The sequence below is a fragment of the Mesoplodon bidens genome, assembly GCF_964165515.1.
Source record: "Mesoplodon bidens genome assembly, chromosome: 18".
Taxonomy (NCBI): domain Eukaryota; kingdom Metazoa; phylum Chordata; class Mammalia; order Artiodactyla; family Ziphiidae; genus Mesoplodon; species Mesoplodon bidens.
The window spans coordinates 19,724,872-19,750,202 of NC_138175.1; the positions used below are offsets into that span (position 1 = coordinate 19,724,872).

General features: G+C 53.1%; 2 protein-coding genes across 3 annotated transcripts in view; both read left to right on the forward strand.

Moving 5' to 3' along the window:
• Positions 1 to 3,093: 3,093 nt before the first annotated feature.
• On the forward strand, positions 3,094 to 4,000 carry AGRP (agouti related neuropeptide; the record flags this gene model as incomplete). Of its 2 annotated transcripts, XM_081216831.1 has the most annotated exons (4): positions 3,094 to 3,114; positions 3,236 to 3,368; positions 3,527 to 3,618; positions 3,818 to 4,000. In XM_081216831.1, 3 exons carry the CDS (start codon positions 3,239 to 3,241, stop codon positions 3,998 to 4,000), a joined length of 405 nt encoding a protein of 134 aa, XP_081072957.1. The 2 variants fall into 2 exon arrangements, with proteins under 2 accessions (XP_081072957.1, XP_081072956.1); XM_081216830.1 differs by lacking the exon at positions 3,094 to 3,114 and having other exon boundaries at positions 3,239 to 3,374.
• A 779-nt stretch (positions 4,001 to 4,779) lies between these two features.
• Positions 4,780 to 25,331, forward strand: part of ATP6V0D1 (ATPase H+ transporting V0 subunit d1) — a 38,423-nt gene continuing 17,871 nt past the window's right edge. Inside the window, exon 1 of the mRNA XM_081215786.1 lies at positions 4,780 to 5,009. Within this exon, the coding sequence (XP_081071912.1) occupies positions 4,880 to 5,009 (130 nt within the window). The 5' untranslated portion in view covers positions 4,780 to 4,879. The remainder of the gene's footprint in view (positions 5,010 to 25,331) is intronic.

A 25,331-nucleotide genomic window follows, 5' to 3' on the forward strand; every position in this document is an offset into this window, starting at 1 on the left:
CGCACACCTAGAGCCTGTGCTCCGCAACAAGAGAAGCCACTGCAATGAGAAGCCCGCGCACCCCAATGAAGAGTAGCCCCCACTCACCTCAACTAGAGAAAGCCCGCAGGCAGCAACGAAGACCCAACACAGCCAAAAATAAATAAATAAATTTATTTTTTAAAAAGAGAAGAAAGATAAACATAAGGATCAACAAATGCTAGGAAAATAGAAAATGATGGAAAGGCAGAAACTTAATTGTAACAAAATTTGGTAAATCAAGCCAAAGACTGATTATTGGCAAAGATTAATAAAATTTGATAAACCAATGGAAAATTAACTTTAAATACAGATTTATAATTTATAGATAGACATACAGATAGAGATACAGTTATAATAAGAAACCCATAGGCTGTGTTTTGGGCCAATTCAGTGGTGATGGGAGGACGGCTGGGTGGGGTGGGACGGGGCATAAACAAATGTTTTATTATGGAAAATTTCAAACATATACAAAAGTAGCAGTATTAGGATAACGAAGCCCATGTACCCACCACCCAGCTTCAACAATTACCAGCTCATGAAAAATTCTGTTTCATCTATATCACCTCCTGCTATCCCCCCTACTTCAGATTATTTTGAGGCAAATACCATACTTCATATAATTTTATCAGTAAATATATCATTTTTCTCTAAAAGAATCCTTTTTTAAAAACAAATCATGACTACAATACCATTATCACAACTTAAAAAGTTAACAATTACTCCTCAATGTCATCAAATATCCAATGTTTATATTTCTTTGGTCATTCCACTATTTTTTTTCTTTTTGTTTTTTTGGCCACGATGCGCGGGATGCGGGATCTTAGTTCCCTAATCAGGGATCGGTGAACCCATGCCCCCTGCAGTGGAAGCACAGAGCCTTCCCTGGACCACCTAGGAAGTCCCACTGTTCCACTTTGTTAGTTTTCTTTTTTTTTTTTTTTTTTTTTTTTTTGCGGTACGCGGGCCTCTCACTGTTGTGGCCTCTCCCATTGTGGAGCACAGGCTCCGGATGCGCAGGCTCAGCGGCCATGGCTCACGGGCCCAGCCGCTCCGCGGCATGTGGGATCTTCCCAGACCGGGGCACGAACCCGTGTCCCCTGCATCGGCAGGCGGACTCTCAACCACTGCGCCACCAGGGAAGCCCTGATTGTTAGTTTTCTTGACTGTCTTCCCCACTGGATCCGATCAGGGACCTTGGCAGCCCCTGCTGTCCATGGATGGGGCCAATACACCTGTGTTCACACACCCAAGTGAAGACACTAAGGGCCTAGCTGGCAGGAGCACCCCCGTTCCAAGATGAAGAGCTGTTCTTAGCATGAGCGCTGACCAGGCTCAGCCAGGTGCTCAGAGCCCCTGCCTCACCTCACCTGGGGCACCCTGCCAAAATACTCACACAGTCCCTGCTCCTTACCACCGTCTCTTCAGCCAGAACCTCCAAGGATGGGGCCAGGGCATAAAGATTTGGGGAAAATGTCTCGGGTACATTTGATGTATTACCCTTCCTGAGCTCCATGTGGTCCAACCAAGATGGGGGCACACCTGGGTGCCTGATACCTTCACCCTGCACCACTATAAGAAACCCCTGGGGTGGGCCACTGAGCCCAGCTATGGCTTCTGGGAAACAAAGGTTAATGTCAGTTGCCAGGGAGGCCTTGACACCAGGTCTGCTCTGTGACAGAGTCACCAAAACAGCCAGCACCATTCCCGGGGGAGAAATGGGGACTGGCCCTTTGTTGGATTATCCATGGACCACCTCCCCAGAGGGGCTTTCCCTCACTCCCCTGCTCCTCCCCTGGGCCATAGTAGGTGACCCTCTGAGCTCCTAGGACCGTTACCCTGGGCCAACCACAAGCAAGTCCAGTGCCAGCCTGATCCCAGAACAGACATCAACGCCCAACTGTGGAAGAAGACTGCCACAGGCTCACCCTCTGCAGAGCGCCCCTCTCCACACAACTCTCTCCCCAAGACCAATTGCTATGCTGACACCAGGCCAGAAGCTGCCAGATGATAACCTATGGTTTCCAACTGCTTTCTGGAAGGACTTCCTCAGGCCTCGCCCTGGTCAGAATAGCCCAAACAGCCTCTACATCCTTCTCCTGCTGTCTTGGGCCAGCTGTTTGTATATTGAGTCCTGGAAGCTGACTCAGCCTGCATCCCCTTCCCCAAGTGGCAAGTGTGTAATAAAGTGCCCTTGGGGGTGGTGGGCGGTGAGGGAAGGCTGGGGCAGGTGGGGTCCTGTGTGTCCCACCATCTCTATGAAAGGGCAGTCCTCACATCTGCCCCATGCTGATGAGACCAGGCACGGGCACAGGCCTGACAACGCAGGGCGGAAAGGAGCAGCCATTAGCACTAATGAGGCAGGCGGCCTGAAAGCTTTTTACTTTGAAGCTCCTCGCCCACCCAGGGAACAGTCCGTTCGGTCACCTTGGCTTCCAGGAACCCCAGGCAGAAAAGGGTGCGGGGGCAGGAGCAGGGCTGGGGTCTTGGAGAAGCCTGGAGGAAGAAGGGGGAGGAGAGGTAGGGCCAGAGATGGAGGCAGAGGGCCTGCTTTTGTCTAAGTGGGCTTCTCCTCTCCCCTCTCTCCCCTCAAAAACCCAGGGTCTAGGTCTGCATCCCAACCCCACCCGACTCTGGTCACTGGCCCATCACCCCCTCCAATGCCCTTGACCCAAGTTCCTGGAAGCAAAGGGAACATGCCATGCGTAGGGTCTGAATGAGCATCTCCGGGGCCCCAAATTAAATTAAATGTTCAGGGCCGCCTTCCTTGTTATTGCTAATGGCTCCAGCCTACCCATCCCCATTCCCCAGGTCCCTGTCCTGGGGAATGAATGTGGGGGCCCTGGGCACCCTATCTTGTTCCCAAACTTTGATTGGTTCCTGGAGACCTCACTCCAAATTGGAGATGGGTACCCCTCTTATAGAGCCCAGGTTCCAGTGAAAGAGGCCTGAACTGTGCCCCCACCCTCTGGGGGGGCCCCCTCATGCCCTGGCTGCAGGGAGCAGTCACGTGTGGGCCCTTCATTAGACCCTGCCATATAAACTGAGGGCATGGGGTGGCCAGGAACTCTTGGGGCAAGGATCCAGCAAGCAGAGGTAAGTCCTCAGGTTGGGCAGAGACTCCTACTCTCTAGGGGTCTTCTATCTGGGATAGGGCACCTAGAGGGTGTTCTAGGGATGAAGAGGGACTAAGTGGTGGGTCTTCCTGCTGAGCCAGGCCATGCTGACCGCAATGCTGCTGAGTTGTGCCCTGCTGCTGGCAATGCCCGCCGGGCAGGGGGCCCAGATGGGCTTGGCTCCCCTGGAGGGCATCGGAAGGCCTGACCAAGCCTTGTTCCCAGAGCTCCAAGGTCAGTGTGGGCAGGGGTGGGGATGGGGGGGCCTGGACACTCTCTGGCCACGAACTGTTCTGCCTGGTATGAGCCCTCTTTCCCCCTTCCCAATCCCAGGCCTGGGAGGTGGGTGTCTTGTGCATGGGGGGTTTCTGTCCTCACATCATCTGTCCCAGGCCTGGGCCTGCAGCCCCCGATGAAGAGGACAACGGCAGAACAGGCGGAAGAGGCTCTGCTGCAGGAGGCAGAGGCCAAGGCCTTGGCAGAGGTAACTGCTCAGGAAAAGGGCTGAGGCCACAATCTCTGGGTGGGGGGATCAGGCATCAATCTCTATCTCCACTTCGGTGACCCTCTCACTTGGGGTGACACTGCAGACCATCCCTCCCCATGCTCCACTGACGTCCCGCCTTGAATGGGGCAGGTCCCTGAAGCTGCCGCTGAAGGCCCATGTTACCCAACCCCTGCAGGTACTAGATTCGGAAGGACGCAAGCCGCGCTCCCCGCGTCGCTGCGTAAGGCTGCACGAGTCCTGTCTGGGACACCAGGTACCATGCTGCGACCCATGTGCCACGTGCTATTGCCGTTTCTTCAACGCCTTCTGCTACTGCCGCAAGCTGGGTACTGCCACGAACCCCTGCAGCCGCACCTAGTTGGCCGACGTCAGGGTCGGGGCTGGGGCAGGGGAGCGACAATAAAGGATGGGACCAACCCCAGGGTTGTGGCGTTATTTCGAACGTGACCGTCGGATGGGGGAGTTCATGGCAGGGGCGAAGATGTCTCCAAGCCAAGACACCACACACACATCCCTACCCCAGGGCCTGCGCTATCCCATCATGAGTTACTTACGTGCATGCTCTTAGAGTGCCAGGCGCTGTTGGGAGAAGCAGAGGAGGGCCGCGCTCCTACCCTTGAGAATCTTACATAATAAATGCGGGGAAGGGAGGGCGCAATGCAGCATAGGAGCTGTAGCTCCCAGCAGGCTAACAAAACATTAGGCTCCAGGGCCTGCTTGCGTTAACTCGACGCGTGACTCGCAGCGAAGCCTTCCCCTCACCGGACCTCAGTTCCTCTCAGGGGAAGGCTGACTCAACCACAGTCTGGAATATTTCCAAGCATAAGAAGCGCCGCCCACTCCCATCTTTACTCCTCTGGCCGCCACAGCACCACGTGCACCAGACTCGGGAAATCTAGAGTGAAGGCCCAATCGAATCCCCGCGGCCACGGGCGCCACCACACGGTCGGCCTTGGACACTCCAAGCCGCTCCCGCCTGAGAGCAGGGGGCCCTCCTCCCCTCAGCGCGCAGGCGCTAGTGGGCGGTCCTCAGCCCACACCTGCGCAGCCGTTCCGCGAGAAACTATCCGGAAGCCGGGAGCCGCTCAGAGCCCCGCCCCGTTGTGGTCACGTGGGCCGCTTGCGCGTCACCTGATGCGCTTGACAGCCCGCTGCGGGCGCCGCGTCAGCTGATCTTGGAGTTGTGCTGCGTGCCGGCAGGTCTGGGTCCTCCGGTCCAGCCGCCCCCGCCGCAGCCATGTCGTTCTTCCCGGAGCTTTACTTCAACGTGGACAATGGCTACTTGGAGGGACTGGTGCGCGGCCTGAAGGCCGGGGTGCTCAGCCAGGCGGACTACCTCAACCTGGTGCAGTGCGAGACGCTCGAGGGTGAGCCGCGGGGCCGGGCCGCGGGGCCTCGAAAGGCCGGCAGGGAGGCCGGCGCGGGCCTGAAGGTTCTGAGGTCTGGGAGCGGAAGCTGGGGGTTCTCGAAGGGCCTGAGAGGTCGGGGAACCGGATCCGGGCCTGAGAGGCCTGCTGGAAATCCGGGGGCTAATGGCGAGTGCGCCGGAAGGGAATATACCTCCATTTGCGGCTCCGTGTGGGCCCAAACGCAAACAAGGCTTTAAGAACCGCAGGGGTTCGCCTCTGCTGGGGCCACTTCGTCCCCGTTCTGCCCGCCATGTAGTTTGGAAGAGAGGGTCTCTCGGGAGTGGTTAGCTGGTGTGAGATGTGCTCATACAAGCCTCTTTACCCTGACGTAGCCAGAGAGCTGTCTCGTGGCAAAGCTTAGGGAAGCTAAGCGGAAAAGTCCCCGGCTTTCCCTCCCAGCACATATACCAAGGGCTTTGGGCTAATTGTGTCTTCACGTTGGCCTGCGGAGTGAGCCTTTCTGGGGAATTGCTGAGCCAGCTTAGCGAGAGTTTCCTCCCATCGCCGATCCACTGGCTGAGCGGCCTTCTGAAGGCACTGTTTGGGAGACCCCTGAAAGTCGGGAAGTTCATACACTTGTATTTGACAGTAATTCCCACCCGCTCCATGAGGGTGCCTGTTCAGACAGGGTTTCCTAGCACAAGAATGATGAGAAGCTGAGTTCCACTTTTTCTCAGGACACGCAGCTCCAAAGTGGAATTGACTCTGTGAGACACAGCATCAGATTTACTGAATTAGAGACTTCCCTGATTCCAGTCTTCTCTTCCTCCTCCCCCTACCCACCCCGCCCCCCAGGTGGTAGTGAAGGGCATAGTGGCTGGGCTGTGAGTTCCTATCCCTGACCTCCAGGTGATATCCTTGAACAGAGGTACTGCTAGCCTCCTGGTTGGTAGCTGGAGGGGGAAGATGGCCAGATGATTCACCTTCTGGAGAAAATTTTCTCATCATAAACTTACTGAGGTTAAAAGTGAGCTCAGTTAAAAAAACAGTTATGTACCTTGCAGATTGGACCCGTAATGTGAAAATAAATACCTTTAAGTTTTAAAACTTACTGCAGTTCAAATACAGTTGTGGACATTATGGTTTTAACATAAATGTGCAAGAAAAGTCTTTCACCTCCCTTATGAGAGTGGAGGTGGGGAAGGAGAGGAGAACACTTTAGGGTGCTGGGGTGTAGGAACTTGCCAGCAACCTCATTGTCCTCACTGTGGCAAACAGAGGAGAAACAGAAGGAGGCTGCACAGGGCAGGGCTTGGCACACAGTGGTATTTAATGGGACTTTTGTGGACTGATTGGGACTGGAGGAAGATCTTTATTTGCATAAATCTGAATGCGGACACCATTGATTACCAACTGGCATTTGATAAACTTGTTTCTCTTCTAGGCTTTCCTCACTCCTGCTGCCCTCCTACCCCACCCCTGTAGAGCTTCTGGGGGGCACGGGGTTCCCATCTTCCCAGCAGACCCTCCATCATCCCCCATAAACATGTTAAGCCATTCTTCCTACAGCACTGCTCACACATGGTCCCCTTATGGATCACCATCCAGCCTTTTAGTGTGACATTCAGGGATTCCCTCGCTCTTTCACACATGTTCCTTTCCCTCATGCAAGCCATCCCCCAGCTTTTGGTGCACATTGTGTGGTGGGCTTTGAACTTTCAAATCTGACTTTGAATCCCAGCCGCACCAATTACTGAATCACCTTAGACAAGTTATTTAACACCTCTGGGTCTTGGGTTCTTAATCTGACACATTAACAGCACCTATCTCACAAGGTTGAGAGATGTCAACAAGTTATTATGTGTAAAACACTTAACTCAGCACCAAGCACAGAATAAGTGCTAGGTAAATGTTATCTTGTTTCAGTATTATTTGCACTAGCCATTTTCTCTACTTCCTTCTTACTCCCGTGAAACCCAGTGATTCCCACCCTTTAAGGCCCAGACGCAGTACCATCCCATCTTAGAACCCCTCTGTGGACATGCTAGGCTAGAATGTTGTCCCCCTCCATCCAGTTGGAGCTCTTGTGTTTGTTTGTGCTGCTTTCCTAGAAGTCTGTCAACACAGAGTTTGAGATTCTTGGGACTCTAGGCTGGAGATGCTCAGGACTTTCAGGGGCTGGAGATAACCAGAGGCAGGAAGGATTGACCAGAAACTTCACTTGTCCTCTACAGAAAGGCCTTCTCTGCTCCTGAAGGTCAGCCCAGAGGCCTGACCTCCAGCCCTTTGTTTCTGGGTGTTTTTGCCTCCTTATCTCCAGGGAAAAGGGAAAGAGAGAGGGGAGAGGGGAGGGAGGTGGGAAGGAGAGACCAAGGAAGCCTGTGGTCCCTATGAAATCTGTAGGTGTGTCCTGAGATGATGAGGTTTCCAAAGAACATGTTTTAGAAGTGGAACAGTTTCCAGAAGGCTCAGGACATTGGGTGGAGGGTGTTTATTTGTTCTGCAAGGTACAGGAAGTACATATAGACCCTCCACCACACCCTAGCCTTCCTTCTTGGCTTCTACTCCATCAGGGCATCTGCTACTGACCTCTTTTGCTAGAACTCAGCCTCTTGGGACCGCTGAAGTCCATGTATCCTCCACTGTCCCATCTTGCTTGATTGTCTCTTCTCAGAGGTAGGAGAAGGTCCTACCCCTTGGTGAACTGAGGGGACAGAGCTAGGTGGTCACAAAAGCTCTTTTCAGCTCTGAGTGTTTCTGTATGTGTTGAGTACCTTCTAGAAGTTGGGTCCTGTGCTAGGGACTTGTGGGGAAGAGGAGGTGGGTCAGAGATACACAAAGAGAAACCATACAGGATTACTTTGAATGTTTCCAATCATTCCACATATACTTGTAAAGCATCTCTTTTATGCCAGGCACAGCAGTAGGGTCTGAGGTACTTTGTTGAATGATGTTCCCCTTGACCCTCATAGTCTGGGGGTGGAGGTCAGTGGGGCCAGAAGACATTAAGAGATCAGTGTAGCATAGCGGTTACAAATGTGGGCTTACTACTGCACGGCTCTGTGGCCATGTAACTGCTCTGTCCTGAGTTTCATCATCTGTAAAATGGAAATAATAAATAAAATGATAGGTATCTTTACTGATGGGGTGGTTGTGAAAGCTCAACAAGATAATCCCTGTAAAACACTTAGCATGAACTTGGCACATGGTAAGAACTGAGTCAGTGTGCTAGCTGCAGTTATTGTTATTTTAAAGCAAAGGAAATATATAATTGCATATTAAGGGTGTTACCTGTGAAAGGGACAGTGGAGAAATGATAGAGAATCAGAGGGGAACTTTCTGTAGAGAGTGTGGCTGTTTCAGGCCCTGCTGAGGAAGGATATTCGAGCTGAGGTGTGGACAGTGAGGAGCCAGCTGTGCAGAGAGCTAGGCCAGGGATGGGGTGGGGTGGGTGGTGGGCATTTCAGGCAGAGCGACCAGCATGCCAAGGAGAAGTAGTTGGGCCAATCAGAGGGACCAAAAGGAGTCCTGGGTGGTAGGGTGTGGGGGACAAGAGCACAAATCTGCTCGGAACCCAGACCCTTGGCTTAAAAACATCAGGCTGAGCCCAGGGGAGGAAGCCCTTGCCCCTTCAGCACTGGGTGTGGAGACAGAGAGAGTGGTGGCAGGGGGCACCACCTTCCACAGAGGCCTGCTGAATTTGAGGTGGTCGGATGTGACTAACTGAATGTATTTCAGGTCATGAGGAACATATATCGTGCTAATTCAATGTTCAAGTCTCCATTTGCTCATTCAAAAAATGCTTCCTGAAGGCCTACTGTGTGCCAGCTTCTGTGCCTCGTAAGAGGAGAGCCAGGCAGGTATTTCAGGTATTACCATAGTTCTGAGCTTGAACCCTTAGCTTTGACCTTGGCTTCAGCCTAAAAGCATTGCTATTAATTTGTCTGACTGGCTGCTGGGAATACAGGTATGAGTGAGACTCTGGCCCTGCCCTGCAGAATTTCCCCTTTCCTCTTTAAAACTATTTATTATGGAAATCATTAAACATATACAAATTAGAGGGACTAGTATAACGAACCTATAGGTAATAATCACCTAATTACAACAGTGATCAACTTTTGTTGTTAACAATCTTGTTTCTGTAATAGCTGCATTTATCCCCCCACTCTCAAATTATTTTGAAGTAAATCCCAGACAGCATATCATTTCAGCTGTAAATATTTTGGTGTTTCTAAAAAAGATCATGATTTTTTTTTTAACAACCACAATCCGATTAGTCCTCCTTTAAAAGAAACAATAGTTTTTGATGTCATCAAATATCTATTTCGTGTTTAGATTTGTCTGATTGTCTCAAATGATATTTTAATACAATTTGTTTCAAGCGGGGTCCAATTATGATCCGTAGATTTCAATTGATTGATGCTGTCAGAAGTCTTTTAGTATATAGGTTTTCTGTCTCACTTTTCCTTTTATTTACTGAAGAAGCTGGGTCATTTAATTTATAGATTTTCCTTCCATCTCAACTTTGCTGATTGTGTCCCTCCTGTACAGTTTAACGTGTTCCTCTGTCCCTTGTTTTTCCTGTAAATTGATAGTTAGATCTAAAGACCTAATTAGATTCTGGTTCCATTTTTTTAAAGAATATTTAATAGATGGCATTTGTGCTTCTATTGAGAGTTGTTTCTCTTTAGTTGTTTCCCTTTTTATGACATAGGAACCATTGACATTTATTGCCTAGAACCATTATTTCATTAGGGGTTGCAAAGTGGTGATATTTTAATTTTATGTTTCCTTTTGCAGTTGCTAGCTTGAATACTTCTATACCTGGAAATTGCCAGTAATCAACTACTTGGTTACCCTGAAATACAGTCTGTATAGGAGAGGCAGGATAAATGCTTAATTCTTTCCCATATTTACTAGCTTCCAAAATAATGAGTTGGTTTTCCAACATCCTCCAAAGATGACTAATGAGGTTTGTTTGTTCTTTTTGTTTGTTTAGTATCAAAACACACTTATGGATTTTAATATATTTGTTGTGCTTCAGTCTTTTAACTTTATCGGTGCTCAAATTGTCCTTTGGCCAGTGGGAGCTTATACAATAGGCTGCCTGTTGTATACGTTTTTTGACATAACCCTGTAGCCTTCCTTACTACTGAGATGACAATATATTCTAATGTTATCTTGTACATTTGTTGGCCTAGACCTAGAGTCATCGTTTCTCTTAGGGGACCTGATTCTTTTTATAGGAAAATGATATTTAGAGACCAAAATCTGGGTCCAGGGGTTTCTCACTGTTGCTGAGTTGGTCATTATTTCTAGGATTTTTCTATGAATTAGCTCCCTTCTTACTTAGAAACTTGGAAAATACAGAGAAGCCTATGGCTTGCTGGATTATGCAGCTGTAACTCAGCTGATGGGTACCAGATGCCAGTTCCTAATTTGGAATGGGGGCTCCCGCTGACACTTGGACCATTCAGTACATATCCTTCCTGTTGTAAAGAAATATGCTTAGCATTCAGAAGGAGGAACCCTGTGATCTTCTCAACTTCCATGTGAGTTAGGTGGTCCTGAGTGATTGTTCTCCTCAGCCAGTGAGTTAGATGCTCAGGGAGTATGGTTGAAGAGCTCACATGTGTGATATGCTGGTTGTCTTTCAGAACACTGTATCCCTCTCTGTTCTGAATCACTTGTCTTTTGTTCATTGCAACATTTCCTTCTGCATTTCAACATTATTTCACAAGACACAGTCTCATATAGGAAGAGGAAAGTGAGACTCCAGGCTGGCCTTGGCCAAATCACCAGTCACATCAAACTGCAGATGCAAACATAGATGGTGTCTCCAGGTGTGGCACTAATTAGTTATTAGTGGCACAGTTAGTTATTCAGCACTAACTGTAGTGTGGCCAGGAATGTGGCTGGAAAGAGATCAGCTTTGAAGGATTGCAGAAACCACAGGAAGGGCTTTGTCCTGAATGCAGGGGATGGGAGGGTAAAACTACTGGACTTGTACTTCAGAATGTACCTGCAGTTTGAAAAGTGTTTTGGGGGTCGGGGCCACACTGAAGGTGGGAAGAACAGTCTGCAGAGTCTTATAAGTAATCCAGGGCAGAGAAGATGATGGCAGCCTGTCTTCAGGCATTGGTAGGGAGCATTGTGGGGGGGAATTATAGGAAGAGGAGTTGATAGGATTTGAAGGTTGGATAAGGAGGCTGAGGAAGAAGGAAGAGTCAAGGCTGATGTCTCCTCTCTGGCTTAGGCAACTGTGTAGGTGGCAAGTGAAATGATAGTGGACTGTGGAAGGAACAGGTTGGAGAAAGAGTGAGAAGATGGGATTGAGGGATCTGTGAGCCATCTGAGTGAAGACGTAGAGACTATTTTCGCTGCTCAGGTGTGAGGTCTGAGCTTGGGGAATCAGGGTAGAAGTGTGGCCACTGACCCCAAGAGAGAGCATAGAATCAGAAGAGTAGAGGCCCTAGATGAGACCCTCCCCCCAATAGGGCTTCCGTTAAGCAAAGATAGGGCAAAAGATGGTCCTGCCAGAAGGACCAAAGGCATCCCCTGAGAGGTTGGTAGCCCCAAGAGAGAAAAAGAAGGGGGTGGTCACTGACAGACATGACCAAGAGATTGAAATAAAGTCAGACAGCTCTCCATTTGGTTTTGCCCTTCAGAGGTCATTGGTGACCTTAATGAGAACAGAGGAGAGCAGGGCTAGAAGCTGACGGCAGTGCATGGAGTGGATGGGCGGAGACAACATACAGACCGAGCAGAGCTCACCAATGAACTCAACTCACTGATGAATCCCTGCTCAGCCTGTCACTGGCTTTGTGACCCTGGGCAAGTGGTTTATCCTCAGCTGCACAATGAGAGTATTTTTTAAAATTAATTAATTAATTAATTAATGGCTGCATCGGGTCTTCATTGCTGCGTGCGAGCTTTCTCTAGTTGCAGCGAGCGGGGGCTACTCTTCATTGAGGTGTGCGGGCTTCTCATTGTGGGGGCTTCTCTTGTTGCGGAGCACGGGCTCTAGACGCACAGGCTTCAGTAGTTGTGGCTCTCGGGCTCTAGAGTGCAGGCTCAGTAGTTGTGGTGCGAGGGCTTTGTTGCTCCGCGGCATGTGGGATCCTCCCGGACCAGGGCTTGAACCTGTGTCCCCTGCATTGGTAGGCGGATTCTCAACCACTACGCCACCAGGGAAACCCACAATGAGAGTATTAATAGGATCACTCTGAAATGTTAGTGACGTGTAAGCACAGGGCCTGGAGCTGAGAGAGCAGTCAGGGAAGCCAGCTGCTCCCACTGTGGTCATTCCTTCCTGTCACTCCTGGGAGGCAGGCACCATGCTGGGCCTCGAGTGGGTAATGAAAACATGTCACATAGGCCTTGCTTGGGGGCAGGTGTGCCTAATGGACAGACTGGTGGACATCAAAACAGCATTGAATGTCCAGTAGGCACGGGGTGCACTTTGGGGCAGTGGGAGCATGTGAGGAGTAGCAGTTAAAGGGCACAGGGCTTCTTTTTGGGGTAATGAAAATGTTCTAAAATTGTGGTGATGGTTGCACAACTCTGAATATACTAAAAACCATTGAATTGTACATTTTAAATGGGAAAATTGTATGATACATGAATTATATCCCAGTGAAGTTGTCACACACAAAAAATTAGCCAGGTCAAGGAGCGGGGAAGAAGGAATGGCATTAGCAGTCTCAGAAACATGAACCTGCATAGAATGTCAGGAGAACTTTGGGAACTGGGAAGAGAGAGTAGAGCATGTGTCGGGTGTGCAGGCCTGAGGGTGGATAGGCGCGTTGGGCTGGTTCATCGAAGGCCTTGGGTGCCTTGGAAAGATACATAGTTTAGGAGGGCTGAGAGTTGTGTTTAAAAAAAGAGAGAGAAGGCTTCCCTGGTGGCGCAGTGGTTGAGAGTCCACCTGCCGATGCAGGGGACACGGGTTCGTGCCCCGGTCCGGGAAGATCCCACGTGCTGCGGAGCGGCTGGGCCTGTGAGCCATGGCTGCTGAGCCTGTGTGTCCGGAGCCTGTGCTCCACAACGGGAGAGGCCACAACAGTGAGAGGCCCGTGTACCGCAAAAAAAAAAAGAGAGAGAGAGGGAGATTCTTCAGTTAGGTCAAGATCTGTGTGTGGGAAATGTCTTGCTTAAGAGTTTATGTTCTTGCCTGGAAACACTTTGTTCCATTTTGTTTGTCAGAGGAGAATATATTGATTTGGTGAAACTGCGTGACCACGGCTTAGACAGCAAGACAAGCTTAGCTTGGTCCAGAATTCCTCAGAGTCAGATGTGATCCAGAGGAAGAGAGAACAGGGTTCTGACAATCCAGTGACCACAAACACGAGAGAGGAGCTCGGGAGGCGTTGGGGGAAGGGTGTACACATGGAGAGGGTTTGCACTTGGACCAAAGGGAACAACTACATTGAGTCTCTGAGCTGTGAGAGCCTGGGCCCACACACACTTCACGTTTTCCCCTCAGTGTTTGATGGCCCATGTTGTCCCGACTGCCCCGGGCAGGGGCATTGCTGTGTGAAGAGACATCTCCCCCCTAGCCCCAGCACCCAATGATTGATGAGCTGGCATGTATCGCTGGTGGTGACTTGACTGTTCCTCTCCAGCTGGCTGCTGCTGCAAGAGGATGAGGCCCTAGAGCAGGGGTGGAGGCGAGGGGTAGGCAGGAGGGAGGTCTTGCTGCCATGAGCCAGCTTGGATTTGATCTGTCAGTAGATGAAGGAGGGGGGAATTGTGAAGGGGACGAGCGTTGGTGGTGTGAAGTGAAACTTGATGTGGGGCTCAGGAGGTTGGGTTTAGGAGGAGCCAGGCTAGAAGCAGGTGCTATTCCAGCTCTCCGGGTGAGAGAACGGGGCTCAACTGGGGCAGGAGTGGCACGTGGGCAGAAGAGGGACTGGGTCAGAGACCAGCTTAGGGCATGAGACTGATAAGATTGGGCCAGTCTGCCTTAGGTATGGTGGTGAGAGGGGTTAGAAGTTAGTTAGAAGTCAAACGTCTGGGTGGGTGCTGGAACTGCTTCTGAGGTGGGGACCACCGGAGGAGGAGAAGGTTTGGGGCACGGACAGGGTGGTGGAGGAGGAGGTGTTCTGTCTCAGAAGTGCTGAGTCAGAGTGTCTGAGGGAGGTGGCTGTGTGGATCTGGAGCTCAGGGGAAGTAGCACTAAAGATACCAATCTGGAAGTCATCAGCACACTGGCGGCCGGCAGCTCAGCCCACGTCCGGCCGTCTGTTGGCTTGCAACCAGGGCAAGCCTCCCTTGGAAGCCTGGTCCTGCCCACAAGTCCTGCCAGGAGGCTGGAGAGCAGCCTTAATGGCGGGCCAAGTGGACATAAGCGTGGCCTGAGGAGGATACCTGGCGTGGAGCCTAATTTGGCGAGCAGAGCAGGGAGAGCCACAGCCAGGGATTCCCCTCCAGATCCCTGCCATACCTCCTGCATGACTGGGCATGGTGGTTTCTTTTCTTTTTTTCTTTTTTGGTCTCCTTTTTAACTAAACATAACTTGAAAAAAAATTCCAAAAATAGAGTTGGTGGAAGGGTGACTTGGTGTAGATCCTTGGGGGACAAGTTTTCACTGCCTTGTTTAAACATTGCATGTATATGTGCTGTGTGGCCCTATATACCCAGTTACAGGATCGTATCCCCTAAATTAGCACAGGATGGCGCATACGGAGGTGTTCACACCAGCCCTGTTGGTAACTGCAACCTGTTAGAACCAGCGGAGTAGCCGTTGACAGGCTTTGGTTAAATAAATCATGATCTGTGCTTAGAGTGGAATACTATTCCAGTGCTCAAAAGTGTGATGTTCCATGAAGACTGATTTAGAAATATCTTGCTAGGTGAGAAATTGCAAAGTGTTGCGTGTAATATAGTCCCATTTTAGTAGAATGCCAGGTAATGTGCACATGGAAACGTGTTTGGAAGCATAGACAAGTCTAGAGTGGCAACCTCTGCAGAGAGGGATTGGAAAGGCTGGGAGGGGGAATATGTCAGTTTTAAATTTTATGTACCTTCCATTGTTCAAATGTGTCGTAGTGAACAAATGTTTTGTAATTTAAAACATCCGCTAAAGATATGTAAAATAAAGGAAATTTGAACATACAGGCGAGCAAAGAGAAACTACTTACACCCATCCGCCATCCAAGCCAAGACCCCTGCTGGTCTGACCCTGAGGTGTTCTTCCAGATTTTCGTTCACAGCATTGTAGGGCTGGTCTGAGCCTTAGGGAGCCCCCATCAAGCCCCTTCTCTTTACACCAGAAGACTCAGTGTCCAGGGGATGCAGGAGGGCCAGGGCCAGATACTTCATGTCACTCAGACTAGAGCCCCAAAGCCCCTGTCCACGTGCAGCTCACCTCTCACCTGCCTATTTTTCTCTCTTTCCCTTGTCGCCTCTTCCCCACCGCTACTTCTTGCTTTCCCTTCATTGATTACATCTTGCACTAGTATATACTTTAGCCTGGTTTTATCTGGGAAGCTGTTTATGGTCAAGATAGTCCACACAGGAATTGATAACCCCCGTTTCATAAGCCCTGCCCCAGAGTTCATGTCAGAACTTGCTCTGGTGGGTATTAACACACTTGTCCTTGGATTTATTCCCTGATTTCTTGGGCCTGGTTTCTGAGGTGGAGCCAGTGTCTGAACCTGTGCTTAGGACCTTTTGAGGTGACCTCAGCACGGGCAAATGTCAGCCGTCCGGGACCCTTGAAGATGAGGCTTTCTGGGTGACCAGGGTTTCTGGATGGAAGAGAGCAAAAGATCCAAATTTTGAACATTTTGCATGAACCCATTCTGTAATGTATTAGTCTCACTTTCTTGCTTTCACAGTGGCACACACTAAACATAGCAGACTTTCTCCCGAATTAGGGCTGTTAGACTTGAAACAAGATGACACCAAACCACTGTCCCTGAGGGCCCAGGTCTGCCTCCAGTAGTTTGTCCCTGGCCCCCTGTGGTCAGAGCGCCTGCTACAGCACCCTAGAACCTTTTCTTACTTGTAGCTGTTCTTGTGCTTTGGGTTCAGCTGTTAGATGCACTCCAGCTTGTTGGAAGGGTCAGCGTTAAGAATGAACAGGTATGAGGACATGATGTAATGGTCTCTCTTTTAAATCACCTCTGCCTGCTCAGAGTCAGGACCCTAGGGCCTCTCTGGGTCATCAGGACCTTTCTTGAGTTGTGTGTGAGGCCAGGCATCAGGCAGACCGTGGCTCCCTTTCTGGCCAACTGTGTGACACTGTGCATGTGATTTAATACCTTGAAGCTAGTTTGCCCACCTGTAAAATGAAACAAATCACTTGCAGGTTGTTAGGACTCAACAGCACATGCTTAGCCGAGTGAATGCTCAATAGATATTTGTACGATTGGATGAGCGGCAGATCTTTATTGGTACTGGCAGGGGGCTAGAGTGTGGGGTATGGGAGAGGGGAAGCTGAGGCCCCCGTCCTGGAGGGGTGCACCGTGTTGTAGATTGTCCTGTTTCTGGGTTATTAAGCACATTTTTTTGGATACAGTATTAAACATTAGAGACAGGGGTAGAGAGCTGGATAAAGAGATTTGGAGATTTGGGAGCGTCTGGCCGAATTGGAGGACAAGGGTGTAGAGAGCTGAGGATGACCAGGCTTCCTCTGTAACCTCTTCAGTTTTGCCCCTCAGAAGGCCCCTTGCTTCACAGATGCAAGACAGACCAGTCCCTCATGATCAGACTCATGCTCGCCTTGTCTCCATTCTGGCTTTCCCGATTCACGTCCACCTCAGTCCTATTCTTGTTCTTTGTGACACATTTCTCCATGGCTCTGCAGGTGCCTGCAGCCTATTCCCTCAGAGATCAACGGCTGGGGGAGATGTGGACCAGGAGTCTGAGGCTGTTATTAAATCGCGCTGAGCCAGAGCAGAGCCTCTGGCTGTTGACAGTGTCATCCTCCCTTTGGCCACAAGGTGGTGGAACAGGACCATTCCGCTGCCTGAGAGCCAGGGAAGGGGGTGTGGCCGGACCCACTAGTGCATCTCCTCTGCTTCTCTGTGCAGCACCTGCCTTTAGCCGCTGTCCCTTGGGACTCTGCCCTGGACCCTACTTCCCTCACCCAAGCCCCAGTTGGCTTTCCCGGATTAAGTAGGGCTCGTGGCTCAGTGTCTCCTGTCTGTCCATCTCTTCCCACCCTCACCTCCCTGTGCCCCAGCTTCCTGGGTTAGGAAGGGGAAGGCCAGGGAGAATTCCCCGATGCTGTCCACCTTGTGCCCAGTGTAGACTGCTCCAGCCTTGACCACCAAGCTGTCCTTGTTTACTTCCACCTGGGTCATGCTGGCAGTCCTCAGAGTCGGAGCGGCAGCTTCAGCACAGTGTGCTAGCTATGAACCAAGGGTCTTGGGAGCTCCAAGTAGGAGCTTGAGGCTGCCCAGGAGTCAGGGCCATGCTTCCTAGGCTCCCAGAAGCACCATCCTGCCCCAGGTGGCCTCCACTTTGGTCCTGCTACTCTGTTCCCTCCAGGAGACGGAAAATTCATCCTCAGGACAGACTTCTCTCCTCCAGCCTTCTTCAGCACTTTGGGGGACACGTAGGGGTACATGTGGCACATACAGGTACATGTGTGTAGGGTGACTCTGGAAGAGGCCCAAATCAGGCACCCCAGACTCTCTAGAGTATAGGTACATACAGTCATGTTATCAGGTAATTGACAACTCTCCACCCTGCACCCCAATTTGAAGGGGTCTTTCCATTGGCCTCCCTGGCTTCTGCCTCATCCAACACCGACTCCTTAGTTGATTAAAAAAAAATAAAAAAACAAAAAACTATCCTGTGTGGGAATATTGGCCTTCCTCTTCTTTTAGAGGCAGGAAAATCAAGGCCCTGAAGGGCCATTTAGTAGGCTGGGCCTGACACCTGCTCTGCCCATCTGCACTCAGCACCCTGCAGCTCAAGGGGCTGGGGTGGGGCTGCCCCTGTGTGTGTGGGTAGTCCTGAGGGGTGGCAGGCGGACCTGCGGCAGGGAAAGGGATGTGTGGAGGAACAGCCCTGACTGGGTGCTGGGCACTGCTTTCCTGGCCAACTCTGGCCTGGCCCTGGGCCAGACCTTGTCCCCCCTTGGCCACTCAGGCAATGATTTTCAGGCTTTGACCTCAACTGAGGCTTCGTGTTTGGCTGGCGGATGGGGCTTTCCCCTCCAGGGAGTCATCTGTGGTGTCTTTGCTGCTGCAACTCAGCTTTTCCTGCTTGCCACACTGCTCCACAGCCCCGGGCCTCCCCAGCACCTGCTGTGGGCTCTGCCAGGGCTGTTTCCTGGATACCCAGGCCTCTGGCCTTACCCTGAGCCCCTGCGTGGCCCTCAGGGGCTGGGGTCGCCCAGAGTCAGAGAGATCCAGGCCTGATCAGGGTAGAGAGTGTCAGAGTTGGCCAGGCCCCTGGGAGTAACCTTATCCAACCCTCTTATTTTACCTGGGAAATTGGGTCTAGGTGAGGCCCAAGGCCTTGCTTATGGTCTCCTGACACCCGTCTTGCTCCTCCTGTCCAGTCACTCTGCATTTTTTGATTCTTTCCTTCATTTGTTCACTGAAGGCTGCCTGGACTATGCCTCTTTGTGCCCGGCCCCCAACTCGGGAAGGAGTGGTCAGGTGAAAGAGACCCTGATTCTGGGGCCCTTGCCATTCCCCCAGGGCTTGCCACATGGTATCTAGCATGGGAATTGAGGGTTGGGAGTCGAGGAATACAGGTGAGCTGCGACCCATGACCTGGTACACAGGGCCCAAGGATGCCAGTCATGGTTCGTAGCTCACCCATTTCCCCCACCTTCGACACTTTAAACTCCAAGTGAGATGCCGTGTGGCAAGGCCTGGGGAAAGTGGAGTGCTATGAGATTCCCGGAGTAGGCGACCACCTCTCTCCCAGGGCCGGCCTGAGTGCTGAGCAGACTCAGTCTCGTGTGTTACTGCTTCCCCTGCGTGTTTCCTGTCAGCCCCTTGAGCAGGGTGGGTGAGGGGGTCAGGGGTCCTGGACAGGACCAGCTTGGATGCTACTGTTCCTGCCACTTCCTGCCTGGCCCAGGCCTCTTGGGTCTGCTGGGCATGAGTATGGAATGGATCAACTCTGCTCCTGGCCCGGGTTGCTTGGTCTTGTTTCTGTGAGCTGCAGGGAAGGAGGCTTCGTGCTGAGAACAGCATGGCTCGCAGCCCCAAATGAGGCCTGATCCTGAGAGCCCATCCATAGGGCCTAGGTTTGAGCACAATGAGTATTTCCATAGCTTGGACTCCAGGTACTGTGGAGCCGGCATGATGCTCCAGCCAGGATCCAGCCTGACCTGGCTTAATTTCACAGGAACAGCAGCCCCTGGGACCCTAAAACTGCTTTCCCCTAGTTGAAGTGAGCTCCATCTTTTCTTAGGGTCCTTCCTCCAAAGGACTATGCATGTAGAACAGAAGCCAAGCATCAAGGGCAGAGAGGATTGCTCAGGCGGTGTGGGCCAGTGGACCCAGGAGCCAGACATGGGCATGAGCCAGCTTTTGAGAAGCTCCCTGCCACAGCTGGCCTTTCCTGGGCTGCCTGGCACCTGGCCACGCAGGGCCACTTTACCTCTTCTCGTTCAGCACCCAGGCAAACATACATCTTTGGGAAAGTGAAAAGAAGCTCTTCGCTCGCAGCCCCAGATCCACTCCAACGTGCATGCACTGTAACTGGTGGTAAGCCTGGAGAAGAAAGAGCTTGTTCAGGGTCAAAGTACAGGGCAGCAGCAGAGGTGTGGGCCCTGCCTCCCAGGGCGAGGCTGGCTCGCTCGATTCTCAGCCTGGGCTGTGGAGGGCAACAAGGGAAGCTGCCCTGCAAGCCCCGTGTCTCCTGGGACACGCCAGTTCCGTGGAGCCCTGGGTGCGGACGTCCTGGTGAAGGGCTATCCAGGCGGATCTCCACTCAGAGGAGAGCTTCTTGGAACTTGCCCTGGGTGCAGCAGTAACTAGCTCTGCCCCTCCCTTTGGCACGTGGGACTGTCACCTGCCTGGCACCCTCCTGACTGTCGGATGGGTTGACTTCCTCATGGGCCGTGAGTGATGCTTTCGTTCTCCCAGCTGCAGGGACGAGGTGTTCCTGAGGGTAATTACATGTGCTTCTGTCACCACCTGCCACCTGTCTCGGAGCAAGGAGAAGGGTGGTGAACCTTGCTGCCACCTAGACAGCAGACATCCTGCCGCCTCCTAGACAAGGGGAGTGACACTCCCGCTAATCAAATCTCTGATTCTGATATGCTGGTGGGTGGTGTCACCGACCCTGGTGTCATCCGGGCCACTTCTACAAATCAGCCCCATCCCCCTTCTGCAAATGCCGCACCTCACCGAAAGGCCTCCAGTATGAAACAAAATGGCAGCCTAGGGACCTAGGAAGGAGAACTCGCTGTCCTTTTCCTGCAGGATCTCTGCCTCATGCCAACTGAAACCCAGTAACTTGCATGTGGCCGTGCCAGCAGTAACCTCCAGGTTCTTCCCGAGACTGCTGGCCCGCCAGCCCGGGGGCTTCCCATGGAGCAGCGGCTGCCCTTGGCTGCACCAGCTGCCGCCTGCTCCCGAGGGCAGCAGGGCAATAGCTCACCATGTGGTGGGTGGTGCAGAGTTGGGTCCTAGCCTCTGTCCGGGTCCTTGGGGTCGGGCTGCCCAAAGCTCTGTATGATCCTGCTCATAGATGAGGTGAGACATGGGCGTAGGGACAGGAGTCCCAGATTTTGAGCCCACTTTGTTCGTCCTTCCCCAGGAGATAGCAGAGTGTGGCCTGTGCGTGTGCATGCCTGTGCTGCACAAGGGCCCCTGGGGAGAGGACACACCAGAGCCCTGGGGAAGGGTCAGGACTATGGGAAGGAAGGGCAGGGGCACACTGGAGCGCTGAGTGGGACGGTCTGAGCAACAGACTGGAGTCAGAACACAGACCACCTGACTGGGACTGAGCCTCTCCATTGGGGAGCTCTGGGTGTGCCGTGCCATGCTCAGTTTTCTCTGTATAACACTGTCTCTGTTCAGTGTCTACCCTCGGAGTCTGGCACTGCAGGGCCTTTCACCAGGTGACTGGCCAGGAGCCTGGGTCCAGAGATTCCACCTGCTGCTCAGGGCCAAGCTGTGGGACAAGATTTGAACTCAGGTCACTGTGGTCCCAAAGCCCAGGGTCTCTCTCCCTTGTCCCACTAAACCACCTAAGGAGCTATGTCCTGAAACCAGTGACCTGGCAAAATGGGGCTTCAGAGAGGGGCTGTGGCTGTGCATGGACCTTGTCCTGGGCTAGCAAGAGGCCATGGACACGTCAGTTTGGGGTGGGGGCAATGCCAAGGCTCTGGATGGGGAATGCCAGGCGACACCTGAGGGAGGGGAGGAAGAGCTGGTATTTGATAGGAAGAGTTGAAACCAAGGACTAGTCAGTTACATGAGGTCTACAGGGAGCCTGTGATGGGCCCTGGTAGCAGAGGCCTGGGGATGAGGAGGATGCTTAGTCTGTGCTGCAGCCCCCAGGTAAACCCAGGGTTAATGGTTTCCATGCTGTGGCTCCCACGCTGGGAGTTCCAGATGTGGCGCTCTGACCGTGCAGAGCCAGCCAGCCAGTGCACACATCTGCTTTGGAGCTGATACGAAGAAAAGAGGTCTCCCCCACCCCCAGAGCCTGGGGAGGAGATTCAAACAAAGTCCATTTGCTGAGGGGGGGTGGTTATGGCTCCATTGGGCCACCAGCCTGGCCGTCTGTCCACATCTGTCCATTTGTCTGAGTTTTCCCTGCTTTGAGCCCCTGGAAGTTGCAGCATTAGAGAGCCCTTAGGGCAGAACGAGCACTGGAGGTAGAGCCCAGGTCTAGTCCCTTCAAAGCAGTCCCTTCACCTGGGCCCAGCAAAGTGGTAGAACAGGCTCCAGGGCTCCACCACCCTCGCAGGGAGTGGCAGGATGGGCACGCTAGGCTCTAGGGAGCATATTTGCACATCTGGTTTCACTCAGCGGGCCTCAATTCCTGAAAACCCCTGAGCTCCCCAGGAGAGCATCGTTGAGTGACCTCTGGAAAAGCAGAAGTGAAGTCTGGGAACACACTGTCCTCTCACACTGTGCCGTGGCCAGCTGGCCAGCAAGGCCCCTCCGTGGGCCATGAGGCCATGGGTGAGTCTAAAGCAGGGGGCTGCCCCGCCTAGTGTACTGTGCCAGGGCTGCCTCTGTGCCTGCTGGGCCCCTGAGGCAGTGTGAGACCAACCCCTGGCCTGGGCCAAGACCCTCCCTCCCTGCCTCCCTGGGGCCTTTGCTGCAGAGGCTTGGGGACTGGAGACACCGTGTGCTGCCTGCCCCTGGGAGCCCTGGTGGGGCTGAAAGATCACTTTCAGGGCTGGCAGGATCTGGGAAAGGTTTCAGGAAGTGGATGGGAGGCAGGGCTGCCCAGCTGCCACCTCTCAAGGTCTGGCTGGAGCTGGCTGCCAAGCCCACACTTGGTCCCTCAGAGAGCAGAGAGTGTTGCACAGGCTAGGGGTCCTCATGCCCTCCTGCTAATCAGGGACGAGAGTGGTAATCAGAGGTGCTAGCTGGGGCCTGGGCTCTGCTGGTGAGGGGTCCTGGCCCAGAAGACCTGGGTTGGGGGTTGGCAGACAGTGGAGGGACAGATGGCAGCTATGGGGCCTCCTTGAGTCGGGCATGGCCCTGGGAGGAACAGTCATGCCAGGTGGGTGTTGGGCTACAACCTGCCCAGGCGCCTTCAAAGAGCTCAGCTGGATCCTGCTGGAGTAGGGCAATGGTCTTTGACACAGGCAGTCCCAAGGTGGACCAGGGTGCCCTGTGGAGGAGGGAGGGCAGGGCTCTCACTTGCCAGGCGGGGGTGTGCCCTCCCAAACCAGCCTCTCTGGCTGGGCCTGAGGAAGCAGCCCTGTTTCCTGGACTTCAGGGGCTTCTCTCGCGGGCACCCTGTGGACTTGCCTGGAGCACTTGCTTGGGCCAGCGATCACAGGCAGGTCGCCCTAGCCGGAGAATAGCACCCGTAGAGCAGAGAGGCAAGAGCTAAGGCTGAGGCTGTGCTAGGGCTGAGGGTGTGGGGCCTCACAGGCTTGGGGGAGGAGGCCAGGCTCTGGGGCCACGGGGGCTGCTGGGTAAAGGTGACAGCGACACGTTGGAGTTGGAAAACAACACTCTGGTGATGGTATGGAGAGTGGACTTGGGAGCTGGGAGCCAAGATGTGGGGCAGGAGACCAGCAAAAGGGCACCATGGCGGTGAGGAGGCCTGAGCGGCCCCGGGAAGTGAAGGTGGGGGGAACAGAACATTGGGACAGGCAACACTGGGAAGCAGACGAGGTCTGGGAGGGTCCTGGGTGGGGTTGAGGGGCCCTGAGGAGCTGGCCCAGGGCCCTCAGCTGAAACTGAAACTGAGCCCTCTGTGGAGGGCTTTAGGTTGTACTGCAGAGAACTTCCTGACAGCAGCAGCATCTTCTTGGACGTGACAACTGAGCCTCTGAGGAAGTCTTTTGCTGTGAGAGATCCCAGACTGGCCAGACATTCCTGATGCCGGGCCATGGATGGGAGGATTTGGGGTAGACAGCTGGGCTTGTGGGTAGACCAGAGCAGTCCCCCATGTCTGTGCTAACCAGAACACTGCTCACACCTCAGCCCAGGCACGTCTGGGGCTCTCAGGGGCTGTCACCGAGGCTTTCAGGCTTCCCAGCTCAGGGCACAGAGCAGAATTAGCCCCTGCCTTCCCAGAGCCCCTGGCGTCCTCGTCTGCCCTCGGGGGCTGGGCCAGGGCTGGGTGGCCGAGTCTCCCACAAAGCTCTCAACAAGTTCCAGGCCTCTTCTCCTATGCTCTGATCCCACCCCCAGTCACACCTCCTCCACATCCCTCGGAGAGAGCAGGAAGCTGGAGGGGAGGGGGCTGGTTTCTAATGGGCCTGTCCCAGCCCTGAGAACTGTGTAAAGGGCTTGGGGTTGCCAGCCACTGGGCCTGGCCGCCAGGTTTCTTGAACAGAGTCAGAGCTGGTTCAGAAGCCCTGTGTGGTCTGAGCCAAAGGATCGGCTAGCCTGCCTGCCTCCAAGTTGCCTTCTTGGCTAGTGGGCTGTCCCCTCACCCTGGGTCACAGGGAGAAGTGGGTCTTGGCCAGGGGAAGTGGTCTGGAATGGCCCTCTGGTGTCATCACTGGGGGCTTTTAAAAATGAGTTTCCTGGTAAGGAAAACTCAGGCCTCGGGCAGGATTCTCGGTAGAATCTCCCGGGTTTGCTCTGATTTGACAAACACTAGCAGAAACCACCCGGTCGTCTGTGTTCCAGCAGCCAAGTCCCCAGATGCAGCGTCAGCAGAACACAGTAGCCAAGACACAGGGATGTTTGCTTCAAGGCCCATGCTAAGCCCCAGGGGTGGGGGGCATGCAAAGGAGAGTCCACCCATAAGCTTTGCCCCTCTTATTCACACGTACTAGCTTCTGAAGGAATGGCTGGCATCACAAGTGATGCCAGAGGGGTTATCCGTGAATCATGACAGTCTAGGGCCCCTGTCAGGTGGGCAGTGAGTGTCCAGGTTGCCTCTGAGGCTGTGGAGGGGCCTGCTGTGGCCCCTCTTACCTCTCTGCCACCTGCCAGCTCTTCTGGAACTAAAGTCTGCCTGGGCGGCTGCGTCCATATCTGAAAGGCCCATCCTGGGCCAAGGGCCATGGGAGAATGGTCAAAAATGTAAGGGGTGGGGGAGGAGAGGAGACCAGAGTTGGGGATGGAGAGAATCCACCAGGTCTGATCTATATCCCCAGCCTCTCTATGCTTGACTGTGGGACTCGACATGTTTCATGTTTCCTCTGATTTCCCTTTTTTGAGTCTGTGAAATGGGCATGGCTGGCGGGTCCAGCACATAGGTTGCTCCTGGCGTGGCGTTAACTATACAGCAGGGCCCATCTGTTTCCAGTTAGAGTTGGTCTTGGTTCCCGCCTTGTGTTGGGGTGCTGCCTCCCACCTCATCAGTGCCAGGTGTCGAATGGAGTTGGTGGGGGCTGGAGAAGAGAGAGGGTGCTTGGCGGTGGGGGACTTGGGGAGCGAGCCTTCCCAGGGAGGGCAGCGCCGTGGAGTAGGTGAGGCTGGGGCACAGAGGTTTCACACGGCTGGAGAGCTCGGGCGGCTGTAGTGGAGGTGTAGCACTGCACTTGGGGAAGCCTTCCGGCAGCAAGTGCAAGGATGCCAGGCGAGGGGGTGTCAGGAGGCCTGGCCCCTGGATGCTTTGGAGGATAGGAATCAGGGGGCCGGGCTGGGGTCCATGGCCCAAACTCACTGTCCCAGAGAATAGTGGGACCACTGGCATGAGGGGCCCTGCCAAGAGGACTGGGTTTTGCCCTGCTTTTTGCCCTGTGCATCTGGTCTGGCTTCCAAGCCC